Source organism: Capra hircus, chromosome 13, assembly GCF_001704415.2.
Source record: "Capra hircus breed San Clemente chromosome 13, ASM170441v1, whole genome shotgun sequence".
NCBI lineage: Eukaryota > Metazoa > Chordata > Mammalia > Artiodactyla > Bovidae > Capra > Capra hircus.
The window spans coordinates 15460207-15475912 of record NC_030820.1 but is presented as its reverse complement, the minus strand read 5'-3'; the positions used below and the strand labels follow the sequence as shown (position 1 = coordinate 15475912).

At 47.2% G+C, this 15706-nt stretch overlaps 1 protein-coding gene across 27 annotated transcripts in view; it reads right to left on the bottom strand.

The window, feature by feature from the left end:
• The window catches only part of CELF2 (CUGBP, Elav-like family member 2), a 554598-nt gene that overhangs the window by 13664 nt on the left and 525228 nt on the right, over positions 1-15706 (bottom strand). For 12 of the 27 annotated variants that reach the window (XM_018056980.1, XM_018056981.1, XM_018056986.1 and 9 more), the window contains 2 exons: positions 6773-6892; positions 1706-1903 (listed from right to left, as the gene is read on the bottom strand). In XM_018056980.1, the coding sequence (XP_017912469.1) occupies positions 1706-1903; positions 6773-6892 (318 nt within the window). Of the gene's footprint in view, positions 1-1705; positions 1904-6760; positions 6893-15706 lie in introns of all 27 variants that reach the window. The other 15 variants (XM_018056983.1, XM_018056979.1, XM_018056988.1 and 12 more) reach the window with 3 other exon arrangements.

The following is a 15706-nucleotide window of genomic DNA, read 5'->3' as shown; positions in this document are numbered from 1 at the left end:
TTGCAGGTAGATTCTTTACTGTCTGAGCCCCCAGGAAGAGAAGGTTTAAGTTTGTTGAGTACACGTTAACAGGGTGAGATGATGATCGGAAGAGCCATGCGAAAAGATGGGAGATTAAAAAAGACCTGACCTGAACAATCCCGAGACACCACCAACAAAGACTGAGCACCTACCCATGTTGCTGGTAGCCTGCACACCTGATATAAATGACCTGGAGAGGCAGTGTTTATCCTGAATTATTCTACATTAATCCCAGAGGGTTAATTATTGCACAAGCAGTGCCTGAAACTCAAGGCACAGAAATTTAGGGCTCTGAGCTGGGGTGAAGCAACTTTGGGGCCCAGACTCTCCTAAGCCACTAACTTTCTAGTCTGCTGGTATCTGATGTGATCCAGGTTACATGGTTTGCCCCAAGGCCATCCCTGCTCGGTGATGGGGAAGTGACCAGCACGCAGATGCACGTGGGGGAACTGTCTTTCCTGGTCTCTCTTGAGGACATGATTATCTCATGGGATATTTCCTACCACCCTCATCTGTTACCGTGGAAGTCAGACCTCAGAAAGAGGGACTGCCACACAGGCTTTCCTTGGGGAAGCTGAGGTATTTATGGCACGGGGTCTCCACACACCTGGGAAAACGCAGCTGTCTGGACAGTTGTGTGAGCTTTAAAATAAACTACAATAACGTAACTGAGAGGAAAGAGAGTTGAGAGAAACTCAGATTTTCAAGTTCCTTCTACTTTGAATGCTGTTACAGAAAAACAGAAAAAAACCCTTAAAAAAACAAAACAAAATGACAGATCTTTAAAGTTGTGTCCCTGTCACAGTTTCCAACTTGACAAAGTAAAACCATTCTACTTCTTATTGGACACCATGTTTAAAGTCAAAGTCTTCAGACAAAAACCAGTTTGGAACTATGGGGTGAGGATCAGAACAAAAAGGAATTTTAAAAATGCCTTCAACACTTTATCCTCGCTTCCTGTATGCAAAACAAGTCAGAAAGAGAATAAATATCTCAGTGCAGATTTTGCTTTAGAAGCAACTTCAGTCAGGAAGAAGGAACCAAAAGGAGGAAAGAGAGAGAGAAGCCCTCCCTATTCAGGCCAGTTCATTAACTGCTTTATAATTAGTCTTCATGTATTCTTAGCATTCACTTCCTGATGTTTATTTTGCCTTATTGGCAGAGAAGCAAGGCAATCAATCACTTATTTGCTTCCCCAGAAGACCCTGACTAAACAAAGACCGGGTCGATCTTAAGAGTAGATTTTGTCATTAACCTGGACACCATCACCACCTGCAAGGCCAGCTTCCCCATCAAGGGGGATGTGGACCCTGCAAAAGCTGGGTGAGCCCACAGGACGCTGCATTGACTTGGCCTTCTTCTAACGAGGACTCTACGTTGAGGGGGAGAAAGGAGATGGCCCTTCTGATTCGGGAGAGGGGGCTCCTGGCAATGGTTTGGCAGCAGCAGCTACCAGGTAACTGCAATATGGCACACAGAGGGTGGCAGGTCCATCTGACCAGAGTGGGATGGTAAATGAAAAGACAGCTAGAAGACTGCAACAGAGTGTTCAGGCCTGTCAGATGTCTTAAGCCATGAGCAGGAGAAATGAAACAGCCGCTCTTCTTAGGACAGCGGCTTATCACTTCCCTTGGGACTCTGCTTCGGGGCCAAACGCTGCCCACGGGCCGGGTTGGGCACCCACCTTCCTTCTGGCTGCCGGCGGCGCTCTGCTGCTGTAGCAGGCTCTGGCTGTACAGCGTGGGCAGCGCCGCGGCCGCGTACTGCTGGATCCCTGAGTAGGCCTGGGTGAGGGCGTCCATGGTGCCCGCCGTGCCATTCGTCAAGCCCGTGGCGCCAAGTCCTCCATTCAGAGCCGCCATACCTGAGAGCATTTGAGCAACTTTACAAAAAACCCAACAATAGAGAAGAGAAACAGCACTTTTCATTAGTGCTTTCCAAAGGAAGTCAGAGAATCATTTGACACAAGTACGACAGCAAGTGCATGCAGCAAGCACACCAGTTACACCAACATGAACTTAAAAGACAAACCCATGAAGGAACAAGTCGTAAATAATGGCAGACATACAACCACCACAACCCCCTGAGCGATGGTAAGCCTCACTCCCTAGGCCAGGGAGCGAATTCTCTGAGGCACTATAGGTGGGCAGTACATCTGAACTCCATGCAGGGTGCTACTGGCAAGACTGGGGCTCTGTCTTTGAAATAAGAGCCTTCTGCTTCTTATAGCTTGGCAGCACGAAAGAAAAAAACATTAGTGGCAGAGGCCTGTGATCTGTACACTTAACTCTGTTTACGGGGTTCTTGAGGAGCCATGGGATAGCCAGGGGGTTGGGAAAGGAAAGGAGAGGATGAACCTTCTCACCCTAAGCTGCCTGATATGGAAATGGCCGGGAAGATGAGCGCTGTACTCAGTGAAATGCCTGTTCCTTTGACTGGCTTCCTAAGCAGCTGAAGGATGCTGTTGGGGATGAGGACCTTAGGGAGAGTCTTGCTGAAGAAGAATTAAGGTGCAGGAAAAAATGCAGCTCCCTCCCTTCATTGAGGAGGACTGAAGCCGCTTATTCAGTATGAAAGGCTAGAAAGGGGATGGGACCATTCTCAGAAGCAAACACACACACACGCCCAAATACTAATTAGTGCTCGTGGAACTGGGATTTCCATCAAAGAGAGCATTCCACGCCATGTTTTCCAGTTAACTGAAGTGACCCTGCATCTGGAGCTGGGTCTTGGCTATTAACCCATGTGAACTGGGTGGCGGCCAGGACACTTCTGATTTTTTTCCTTGTCTCCTGGCTGCTCTTTTGCTCTGTTATGGTTGCCGACGGTGTCACTTTTTCCGGAATACTGAGTAAAAACAAGTATGCTTTAATAGAGTGTGAACTTTTCAATGAACTCAGGAAATGGAAGAGGTGACATCATAATTCCTTTGAGTTCCCTTTACGATGAAGACTTTTTTTTTTTGTAAAGATCTGTTTCTGCAAAGAACTAATTCAGTGAAAACATTAATGAAAATCGAAGGAATTAGGGCTATTGATTAAGGATGTTAAAATAGCAAAGATGATTAACTGAAAAAAAATTGTAATAAGCAGTCTGGTGAGAATAGAGAACAACAAAATAAGGATGCTTAGATATCATACAGAGGACTCAAATATCAGAATCATCTCAATACTTCCATGCATATTTTTGCTTGCCATCCACAGGACACAGGGGAGAGGGGACAGGTACTTACTCCATCATGCTCTGTTCTTCTGACACCTTCACCTCTTAGAAGATTACACACAAGACAGGAATGAGAGCATGGCTTAACCGTAGAGGAATCTCATGGTGCCTCAGGGCTGGTATTCTCCCAGGAGGGCTTGAGGGGACAGTGCTGCCCCTGGGGTGATGTTTGGGGTGAGGGTGGTGTGTCCAGGAAAGCCTGGGGGTCATGAGCTTGGAAAGCCAACTTCCTGAAAAAGGAAGTGATTTCAAGCAGCTCTAGCTGATCCCAATTAAGCTCAGGAGGTGCTGGCCAGCAGAGGCCTGCTAACTCTGCTTCAGGTTTCTTTCCATGAAGGAATTTATTCTGACTGTTTCTGAGGTGTGTGTGCCAATGCCAAGGTGGAATGGGTAACTGATCACCAGGCAGAATTCAAAGAACCATCAGAGAAGGATTTCAACTTCTGAGAGTTATTCCTGTTGATGATTTAATGTTATTCTACATTAAATAATCATTATATGACATTAACACTTGTCAGTTCAGCTGCTGGTATTTGATTCCACCTAAGCACTCTGGACAACAGAAGTAGAGGTTTGAAGGTTAACTGCATAAAATGCTTCCCCTTAAAAGAACAGGGCTTTCTTCGAAAAAGCCAAATGGATTGATCATTTCATCCCAATTTGATCGAGATTCCCACAGGTGCTATTTGTGTGAGGAAGGCTGGAACAAAAGGACAGGTGTGGCAAACCTCAATGAGGGCGGGAAGGCCTCTGCAAACGGTCTAGCGATAAAGGCAGTGCACGTCTTAGTTCAGCTGTCAGCATGTGCCGCCTGCCTCACATAATCCGGGAGGGAAAGCTCTCGTCAGTGAACTGCCTGTGCTCCCTCCTTCTCATCTTGCTGTTCTGCTTTTAGCTTTAGAGAAGTGTCCTTCTTTTTAGTCCCTCCATCCATGCATGAACTTACAAAGGAAGAACAAGGATGTGGAGCTCAAATAGTGTAGCTACTTGTTTACTAACCTAGACTTCTGTTCTGTGGGGAGATGAGGAACCCTCTGGGAGGGAAGAGGTAAAATTTGGGAATTAACTGGATCCATCTACCACCTACTTTCTCCTTGGCTCCTTTGTCTGCGGAGAAGAGTTGGTTCTACTCAGAACACCAGAAACCTCTCCTTACAACGGCAGGTAATGGTTCCTAGGTGGAGTCAGGGAGCAAATGGCAATGACATGGAAACTGGTCTAGTGGCCTCTGTCCAGGTTCCCATTTCTTGCCTTCCTTCTCTGAGGACTGTCCAGTGGGATGGGTGGCGTCACTGTCTGTGAAGGAGCGGTCTGAACGAGGACCCTCTACATTAGGTTTTCTTTTGCTGTCTGAAAAGCAAGTATAAGCTCCAAGACAGTGTTGGGATTGTGAAATAGCTCTGATGGTAATTCACCGCAGCAGGCAGAATGTACTTTTCTTTGTGCCTGACTTTGGGTTTAACTAAACATTTTCTTAGTTCATACTGGTTAGCAGGGGTTATTTGAGACTAGAAACAGTCTTAATTTCCCATGAACTATACTTATAGTTATCTAGTAGCAAAGTATTTAAAAACAACAATGAGGCCGTTGTTCTTGCCAGAAGCAAAACTGAATAACACAGACCCCACACAAGAACCAACCATGGTCTCTCTGCCATTCAACAGAGTCCCTCCCTAGCCGCTCACGATAACAATGGGAAGACCCCAACAAAGGGCAACAGGACAGGCTGAGGAGGCGGACCACGCGGACCACACAGACAGGACGACACACAGCAGTCATGAGCACGCGCTGAGGAGGACAGCCACTCCCACTGGCCTGGTACTGTGCAGACCCAGGACAGGCAGGCGGTCAAATCAAATTCCTTGTTTTAGGGGAACTAGGTCCTGGGGCATAGAAGCAGCATGGAGGGGTGTGTGCAAACACTCGTCTGCAACCGAGGGGAAGGACAAGTGAGTTGGAGCGTCTGCAGAACAAGGTCAGAAACAGGAGTCAAGGCCATGTGGGCTGCTGGCAAGAGGGGCGCTGGAGGCAGCTTTAGTGGGGTACAGTACTCTGCTGTCACTGGTTACCACTGTATTTACTGTTTGCTCACTAATCAAGAGCCATCCGGTCTGGAAAGAAAAAAATCTTTTTCCTTTCTGCTTTCTTTGGCCTCTGGTCAGATAACAGTCAGTCCAAGTTCATGTTTGTTTTCCCCAGGGCATCTGCATAAAAGGATTCCATAAGACCTGAAAGAATTCCCTACCTCTAAATGTGTGACTTATATCTTCTAATCTGGGTGATAACAGCTAGTCTTCATTTGGGTGAGTTCTAGGTTCTTCTTTACAAAATAAATTACAAGGTATTCTTTTGGGATTTTAGGATATAGAATTATTCGTGTTTTTGTTTTTTCTTTTAAATAGACTGTATTTCTTGATCACCCTTTAAAAACTGTTCACTTAGTGAATTGTGGCTAAGAATAAGGAAACTTGTCAAAACTCTTTTCTTAATACTTAAAACGGGCAGAGCTTGGGTGGCCTGCTAGGTAAATGGCTCCCCGAGTCCCATCTCCTTAGGCTGTCGTGGGCCTGCTGGGTATGGCTGTTGTCAGGCACAGGGTGTGGGGACCGAGCTGCAGGAAAGGCAGACCCGGGGTCCCCTCTGCGGACTGAGGGCCGTTCTCTCTAGTGGAGGAGCCGAGGCTGAGCTCGAGCCTCAGCCGTGACTCATCCTCGGGCCGGGAGCCATTCTCCCCACAGATCTAAAGCACCGGAAGTGGGCAGGCCGCGTAGACAGCACTGAGTTCTTTGGTTAGTCTGTGTGTTTCAGAGCTGAGGAATTCTGTACATGATCTGCCTCACTCTGCTTCAGCCTGCCGTAGGAGAATGGGGCCCTTCAGGAGACGCACTGCTGTAGGGTGACCCCGGCCGCCGGAGGCTTAAGAAAGACCCTAGACGTTGGTTCCAGGGGCGACTCCTCTCCACTCAGCCTTATTTCCTGCTTCCCTCTTCTCTCCTCCTGGATGACTGTCATAAACCTCTGGATTTTAGACCTGGAGGGGACCCTGAAGATCACCTGATCCAGAACGTCCCATTTTCAGATGGGACCTGAAGTCTAGAATGGGGGCAGTGACTGGCTCAGATTCCTGCAGGAGACTGAGAGCAGACTGGGCGCTGGCCCCGTGGGCCTGACCTCCACCCCACCGATTCCTCTTTTATAACTTATTCACAGCCTCTCAGAAGAAGGGCACCAAACCAGAACCCAGCCAGAGTCCCGGGAACCTGTGGCTGCCTGTCAACCGCAGACACCTGTGACCAAGCACACATCCTACACCCCTGAAGACTCAGGGTGGTGTGGGGGCTGTCTGTGGAGACACAGAGTGGACACAGGCAGCATAGCCCTGTCTGAGCGGGTGCTCCTGCCCCTCTTCCCAAGCTGCAGTTCTCCCTGTGATGCAGCCTTTGCAGGCTGTCTCTGGCTGAGCACTATCTGCGGAGAATTTGGGGGAAGGCTGTCCACCAGAGCAGCAAATACTCACTGTTGATGGTACCTGCTAGTGCATTAATGTTATTCAGTCCGACAGTGGCTCCCGCCAGTCCTTGCAGAGTCCCGAGAGAGGTCAGCGAATTCATGGCTGCACCAGCGGTGGAGTTGGGGGTTGAAGCCGCCACTGCAAGACAAGAGGCAGACGAGGGAATGGGGAGAGAGAGGCACTGTGAGTGAGAGCCCGCTGGCCCAGGACGCAGTCTGTCCCGTCCTAGCAGACAGAGCTGGGGGCCTTTAGTCACGGAACGACCAGGAGCCTCGCTTAGGCTTTAGTGTGAGAGACATGGCTTGTAGCAATTGTGACTGTGACATTTAGTGAAAAAAAAATCATCACGGCTCTGCTATGCCAGCCAGTGAACACGCGCTCTGCTGGCTGGGGGGGGCAAGCCACCAGAGGAGGGCCCTTCCTCCTGAGTGGTGGGTCTTTCATCAGCCCCTCTTTAGGAACCTCTAAACAAGTGACCAGCACAAAGTGGGGGAGGGGGAGTGAAATGTTAATTCTTGGCTTTCTTGTTCTTTATGCTTCAGACACGGCATTTTCACAATGAAGTTAAAAAAAAAAAAGTCATACATATTCCTGGGTTTGACAGAAGACTTCAAGACCCAAGTAGTGGTGCTTATAGAAGGGGAGATGAAACAATCCCCCACCTTTAACTAATAGCTTCATTGGGATATAATTCATGTTATAAAATTTACTCCTTGAAAGTATGCAATTCCCTGATCAGTATATTCATAGAGTTGTACAATCAGCACCACAGTCTAATTCTGGAACATTTTTATTACCCTCTAAAGAAACCCATACTCATTAGTGCTCATTCTACATTCTCTCCCCTTTCCTTGGACAATGGCAACCACTGGGTCTACTTTCTATCTCTGTGGATTTGCTTAATCTGGGTATTTCATATTATAATATGAAATCATAAAATATGTCATCTTTTGTGACTGGCTTCTTTCACTGAGCAAAACGTTTTCAAGGTTCATCCATGTGGCAGCATGCGTCAGTACTCTACCCCTTTTTATTACTGAATAATAGTCCACTGTATGGAAACACTCCACTCTGTCCATTCATCAGCCGTGGACACGTTGATTTCACTCTGGGGCTGTTATGAGTAATGCTGCTGTGAACATTTGTACTCAAGTTTCTGGGCAGACGTACATCTTCGGTTCTCTTGAATACGTAGCTAGGAGGGGGACTGCTGGTCATATGATAAAGCTCTGTTTTCCATTTTGAGGAAATGCTAAAATATTATCCAAAGTGGCTGTCTTCCCTATTCATTTTTTAATAATTTTCATTAGTTATGAGTATTTCCCTGGGAAAAAGTCCTCAGATGTCCTCATACTGAAGACCATTCTGGAAGGTCTTCTCTGGTGTCACCTGAAATCATGTGAAAGCTCTTCAGGGCTTTACCTTTTCATTTTCTTTCCCCCAGGCCTTTATTACTGGCTGAGAAACAGAACATGCCCCAGGGATAGTTTCTGTCCCTCACTCGCTGGCACATTAGTTTGATAAGGCTGTCACATGTAGGCTGATGTCAGACTAAAATGCATTTCTCCATGGGAAATGCAGGGGGCTTCTGTTTCTAGTGGTTAGGTGGTCTAGGTACTGGAGAGACTCTCCCACTGAAACTAAAATGCTCAATAAGATATTTTAAAGGATGCTTTAAATTCCATCAATAACTGACCATTTGGTAAGAAATACTCAGAATCAATGATAAGTGAAAGTGGGAACCAGGAAGGTAAGCAGCACACTGAAGGTAGCATTTGCCTTAAGGGTATTTGGTGAGCCAGACAAACTTAAGCTCCAGTTCCCAAAGCCTTCCAGTGCATGACAGATAGAGAAGTCTAGGGTCCACCTGAGGTGAAATGCGTAAGAAGAGACTTCCAGCAAGAATTCTGGAACCCTTGAAGGCTACACAAGCAGTGTGAGGATGAATAAGATACACTTCCCACTCCATAAACTATAAGGACAACTGCCTGTATCAAATCAGTGCTGAGCAGGCGGAGGGGATTCCCTCTGATAGTATATAATAAACTAGACCTCACGTAAGTCTGCAAAACAACTTTTTTTGGTCTGATTGGTTAAAACCCATCCAACCATCAATTTAAAGTGGTCCCCAGCTTATACTCTCGTCTAGCAGAAGAGGGTACAAGATTCTTGTAGAATCAACTGTAAGTCAACCTTGAAAGGGCCCATTTTCAATAAAGAACTCTCAGAAATAAGGCTCCAAGACAGTTAAGCTCACAATTAAAAAAACAAACAAGTAAACCAAGTACCAAGAGTAAGAATCAGCAGAGACAGAGTTGGACACTATAGTTAGATCCACCAAAACTTCAGATACTGGAATTACTGGTGCGCAATAGAAAGGAAGTGTACTTAACATGTCTGCACAATATGAAAGGGTGAAAAATGAAAAAAAAATTGAGGCTACAGCTGTAAATTACACACCATCACCATTTCATTGCCCTCTTTAAAAAACCCAGGAAACTGGAAGCAAGTGGGGCTGCAGTTAAGACTGAGAGCTTTACAGCAATTATTTATAACAGCAAAGATATGGAAGCAACCTAATGTTCACTGACGAATGGATAAAGAAGACATGCATATATATGCAAAAAAATATATAAAATGGAATACTATTCAGCCATAAAAAGAATGAAGTAGTACCATCTGCAGCAACATGAATGGACCTACAGATTGTCATATTAAGTGAACTAAGTCAGGCAGAAGAAGGCAAATACATATCACCTATATGTGGAATCTAAAAAAAAAAAAAGAATTTATTTATTAAAAAAATAGAGCCCTAGACATAGAAAGCAACTTAGGTTACTGAAGGGGGAAAGTGGTGCAGGGATAAATTAGGATTTGGGGGTTAACATACACACACTGCTATATGTAAAATAGATAATCAGTAGGAAAATTCTGAGAGAGATGGGAATACCAGACCACCTGATCTGCCTCTTGAGAAACCTGTATGCAGGTCAGGAAGCAACAGTCAGAACTGGGCATGGAACAACAGACTGGTTCCAAATAGGAAAAGGAGTATGTCAAGGCTGTATATTGTCACCCTGCTTATTTAACTTATATGCAGAGTACATCAAGAGAAACGCTGGGCTGGAAGAAGCTCAAGTTGGAATCAAGATTGCCAGGAGAAATATCAATAACCTCAGATATGCAGATGACACCACCCTTATGGCAGAAAGTGAAGAGGAGCTAAAAAGCCTACTTGATGAAAGTGAAAGAGGAGAGTGAAAAAGTTGGCCTAAAGCTCAACATTCAGAAAACGAAGATCATGGCATCCGGTCCCATCACTTCATGGGAAATAGATGGGGAAACAGTGGAAACAGTGGCAGGTCTTATTTTGGGGGGCTCCAAGATCACTGCAGATGGTGATTGCAGCCATGAAATTAAAAGACGCTTGCTCCTTGGAAGGAAAGTTATGACCAACCTAGATAACATATTGAAAAGCAGAGATATTACTTTGCCAACAAAGGTCCATCTAGTCAAGGCTATGGTTTTTCCAGTGGTCATGTATGGATGTGAGAGTTGAACTGTGAAGAAAGCTGAGTGCTGAAGAATTGATGCTTTTGAACTGTGGTGTTGGAGAAGACTCTTGAGAGTCCCTTGGACTGCAAGGAGATCCAACCAGTCCATTCTAAAGGAGATCAGCCCTGGGTGTTCTTTGGAAGCAATGATGCTAAAGCTGAAACTTCAGTACTTTGGCCACCTCATGCGAAGAGATGACTCACTGGAAAAGACTCTGATGCTGGGAGGGATTGGAGGCAGGAGGAGAAGGGGACGACCGAGGATGAGATGGCTGGATGGCATCACCGACTCGACGGACGTGAGTCTGAGTGAACTCTGGGAGTTGGTGATGGATAGGGAGGCCTGGCGTGCTGCGATTCACTGGGTCGCCAAGAGTCGGACACGACTGAGCGACTGAACTGAACTGAGCTGAAGGACCTGCTGTAGAGCACAGGGAACTCTACTCAGTGCTCTCTAATGACCTATATGAGAAAGAATGGATGTACGTATAACTGAATCACTCTGCTGTATACCTGAAACACAACATTGTAAATCAGCTATACGCCAATAAAAAACAAAAATTAAAAAAAATCTGCAAGTTGGAGGTCTCTGCTTTGCTTTTCTATTTATTTAAAGCCCAGAAGACTGGCTGTCGTGCACTGTAGTCTTCTGCCCTCTTGCTGTGCTGTTCCTGGGTAGTCCAAGTAGACAGATGGGAAGAGGGTGAAAAATAGCAGGGAGAGGAACCAGACATCAGAGTAACTGAACTAAACAACTTGCCTTAATGTGAGAAGACTCCGTGTGCACCAGTGCTTTGGACAATACTCTGAAAATTTACCCCAGTTTAAGTCTAAATTGGAAAAGATATCTCAGTTGTGTATCTGGCTGCCTTTAAGAACCTTCTGAGTTCTAGAAAATAAATCTCTTTAAAGCAAAAGGAAAACTTAAATTTGTCACACAACCAGTCTCAATCAAGTATTTCAAATATTCAGGAGAAACACAACAGAGAAGCCCCTCGACAGGAAAGACAGAGATGGACTAAATGCCATCGACATGCCTGTTTTTCTTCTTTCTGTGCTGACAGCCTGGCAGGAGGCTGCCTGCGTTCTGCCCACCTAACATTAAAATTCCCTTCTGTCTCCACTAAGAACCGAATCCTCTGCTTTCTCAATTAAACTGTTTACAAGATGGCACAGGAACGTTTCAAGAGAAGGTGGTAAATAAACATTGGTTCATCTTTGCCCACGGCATCTCTTTTAGTCAAAGGATGCTCCATGCAGGGGATAGGCTGTACCTCAAAGCCTAGAGGAATGTGGGGCGTCGGGGGGAATAGGGGGCAAAGCTGCCTCACTTTCCGGGCAGTGAGGGGCAGACCTGGTTACACACCATGTTTCATGCGTGCAGTACCGCTGGCTCTAGACCACCAAGCAGGCCAAAGAGGTGGTGAGCAGCTGGCCAGCCAGGAGGCGAAACAGCCACGTGACCCATCAGAGCCATGTGTATGTGACTCCACACGGCAACTCAGTTCCGGGCCTCCTGAGGACAAGCTGGGAGGGGTGAGGGTGCTGGAGAGGGAGGGGGACTGGGACCAGGTCAGGAGCAGAGGCCCCCTTCTGCGAAAGGAACCAGAGCCCACTGAGGTCTCTGAGGCTACACGCTGGCGCAGCCCCTGGAGAGGCAGGAGCCAGCCCTGACGGCCTTGTCCCCCTTTCCCTGGACTGTGAGCAGGGACACAGAGATGCGGCTTCCTTCTTATTCTCTACACGAGGCGGGGTGACAAGCAATCTGGGGGGAGGCCAACTGCTGAATGGAGGGAATGCGGCTCTTCCCCCTTTCACAGATTGCAGATCCAGCCAGAAAGGTGGCCGTTTGGGGCACCAGCCTCTGACACTGACCACGTCTGCACCATCCTTCCTACACGAAGGGGAACCTTCTCTCCGTTTTATGGGCGCCCTGGCAAGTCCTGTCTCCAGTACTCGGTTCTAGAGATGATCATGCTTCCTAGGAACCCAGTGCCTCCATCTCCACTTGTGAACCCTCTCCCCACTTTTCCTGGACTGCAAGATTTTCTTTTCATTTTGTATTGGGGTATAGCTGATCAGCAAACAATGCTGTGAACAGATAAGGGACTCAAGTGTACATATACATGTATCCATTCTCTCTACAAACCCCTGCCCATCCACTGCCACATAACATTGGGCAGAGTTCCATGGTGGACCACAAGAGTTTCAAAAAGCTACAATGAAATGACATCAACAGAAGACACCAAGAATCTGCCTTCAGCATATCTGCAAGACATTGAGAGCACAGCAGCTTTGTGGTTTAGGAAATACAACAACTGCAAACACAAGAGAACACTGCCTGCACGGACCAGATGCACTCAGGACAGCGGAGCCTGCAGTCACTGCTCTGCGTCACACAGCGCTGGTGTTCCGAAGGGGGCAGAGTGGTGAAGTGGTGACAAGGGCGCCTCTGTCGTTAGCGCATCACAACCCAAGGGGGAGCTCAGCGCCTCCTCTCCTGTGGGGTCTAGTTACTCCACAATGACCACACCTCTTACTTCCACTTCTTCCCTAAAAGGATTTTTCAGGGGGAGTGATGGGGAGAGGAGAGATGACAGGGTGGGAGGAGGCTGTTTGCCTTAGAAATGGACACTGAACGCTGCTGAGGTGTTCTGATCTCAGTGCCCAGCCATCTGTAATGCGCATGCCCATTACCCCACAAGCACCCGCATCATCTTCTTCCTTCGCTAACCCACTTCCAACTCACAAGGAGCTCAGTCAGCAACCTGGCTTGTGCCACGCTGGGACAGACAAGTTCTGCAGATGGGCCAGAGGAAGCCTCTGGGTCTGAAGGGCTGACTAGAGGAAGAAGTCCCTTGCAGGGACTCTGAGCCCCTTTTGAGGCATTACTCTATGACAGGGGACGTCTCCAAAGATGAGAGAGCGGTATGGGAATGGACGTGAGCAGTATCATCCCCTCTGTGTCCACAATTGGTCCCACCGTTTTCCTCACTTTAATCTCCAGTGCTCCCTGGAGCCGTCACTGGGGGGTGCTACTAAGAAGGAATCTACTCAAGAGTTGTCAACAAGCTGCACACCTCCTCACCTCACCTCATTTCCAGGGTCCTCACAAGAGTGACGGTGTAATTTGGGACCATAAACTTATTTTAAATAGTTTTATATAAACTCCAGTCTACCTGGATCAAACAAGAATGGAGCAAAGGAAAGGACAAATTGGACCTGCTTTCTCATCTAGTAATATTTTGCTTATGAATCACCAAACTAAAAGCACACCCTTCCTGTAGCTGGCCCCAGGTATTTGCTTTTTACAGATGGTCACAGACACAGCTTGAAAAAAATTCATGGTGATTTCAACCTGAAATATAATTCTAGTTGCCCAGGAGCTCCTGCTTTTGAACGTTTCCCGGGGTGGCAGGAGCGGTGACCCCTCAGCTGCGGTTAATAGCCTGTGTTTCCTTGGCAGGTCACTTGACCTTGCAGGCTTCTGTTTCCTCATGTGGATCACAGAGGGAGGCATCTTCATGAATGAATGATCTTAAAGATTCCAGGTGCTTATGAAATGGGTCAGATTACTGTTTGACCAGGCTCTAGAGAGGAAACACCAGGAACACAGATTTCTGTAGAAAGCAAGTCCCTGGGAGGATCCTGGAAGACCTGTCTGGATGCTGGTCTTAGGATGTCCTGGGAAGAGGCAGCTTTCCCTGAGGACGAGAGGAGCACACGGCTGGCAAGAGGTGACCTGGCAGAGTCCAAGGTCTGAGATGCTGTGAACCACCCTTCAGCTACTTGCATGGTTTCCTTTGGAAATGACAGACCACAGAGCACATGCTCAGTATACTGCCTGAAAAAACCCACCACTTACCAAGGGCTTCACCCTCAGTGATGACAGCTCTAAGGAAGTGGGTCCGGTCAGAGTCACTGTGCTCTCTTTACTCTCACGGTGGCCACTCTGTCTTTGATAAGCAGGGTGTGTTGATTCTGTGACCTCAAATCAAGTTTGAAGTTCACTGCCAACTTCTTCAGCGAAGTCCCAGAGCAGAAAGAAGGAAGGAAAGGCTCTACTCCCTGCGTTTACAGTCTAATATTTTTAGGACAGTGGGGAGGTATTTGCTTTCCAAAGTCAAATGTTTAGAGAAAAAAATATCACTGGGGCTTATCCCAGGTTTAACCAATTTCTTATTGTTCAGAGGAGCAGAATTTTGTGTCATTCCAAAATAATCATCTTCCCCATATGATACTTTAATGCTGTCTTAAAAAGCAAGAGCATACATTATATAAACATTCCTTTGATAGTTCAGTACATGTAAAAATGGACAATTTGATTTCACAATGGAGAAACTAAACAAAGAAAGATGAAATGACTTGCTCTAGTCACAGTCTTCCAGCTCTTGGTCAAAATGTCCACGTATTCTAAATGAAAGTGAAACTGTAGTTCCTCTATCGCATTCTTTTAACTATTTTTTTAAAGCTCTGCACCAGGCATGAATTTTTTATGGTTTCTAGCCCTAGACATGTACATTCTTGTCTTCCGCGTGATGTGAATACCTTTCTGTCTCAAATCCTTCACAGCCTGCATAGTCCTGGGTGTCTCAGTGGTGGAGGTGTTCCCTCTCTTACGGGTACCCAGTCCACTCACTGAGCATCCTCTCTGCTCTGTGCCCTGTCCTGTATGATGGTGTCTATCCCAATGCTGGGCCGCAGCTCAGAAGGTGGGGTGGGGGGCTTGGGGGGATGGGGTGGGGACGGGGCCTCACACACGCTGCTGTTTCAGGCACCAGAGAGGAGGGTTTGAGTCCTTCCCTCCAGACTCCTTCCCCCTTCAGTTCGTCAGTTTTTGCCTCTCGTCGGCCTCTCATCACCTCTGTTCCATCTCCTCTTAAGTCTAGAAATGTCTTTCTCTATTGTAAAATTTCTCCTTCTATTGACCCTTTTAGACTTAAAAAAAATCACCACACTGCAGGAAGATGTCATCTATAAACACACAGCTCCTGCCTCCAGTCTCACCCCCCTCTCACAGCCTCCAGAACTGTGACATCCCTTCGACGATCACAGTGAACCCACCACTCGGGGTGGGGCGGTGAACTGCCTGACCGTGGCCAAACTCGAACACCTCTTCTCTGCCCTCACCTCGATCTCCTTCCTGCTGGAAACTCCCGCACTTGGTTCCCCGAAACCACGCTTCCTCAGGGCTCCCTTCCCACCATGTGGCTCCTCCCCTCTGCCGCGCTTCCAGCACGGTGGGCCCCCTCAGGCCCACACTGACACCTGCCCACCTCTGCAGCTGCTCTGGGAGAAGCTCAGCAGTCAGGGACCCATCTGCCTGCGGGATGTATTTACACGACACACCAGTTCACGCGTGCCCCGCTGCTCAATGTGCGCCAGTACGGAGCACCTT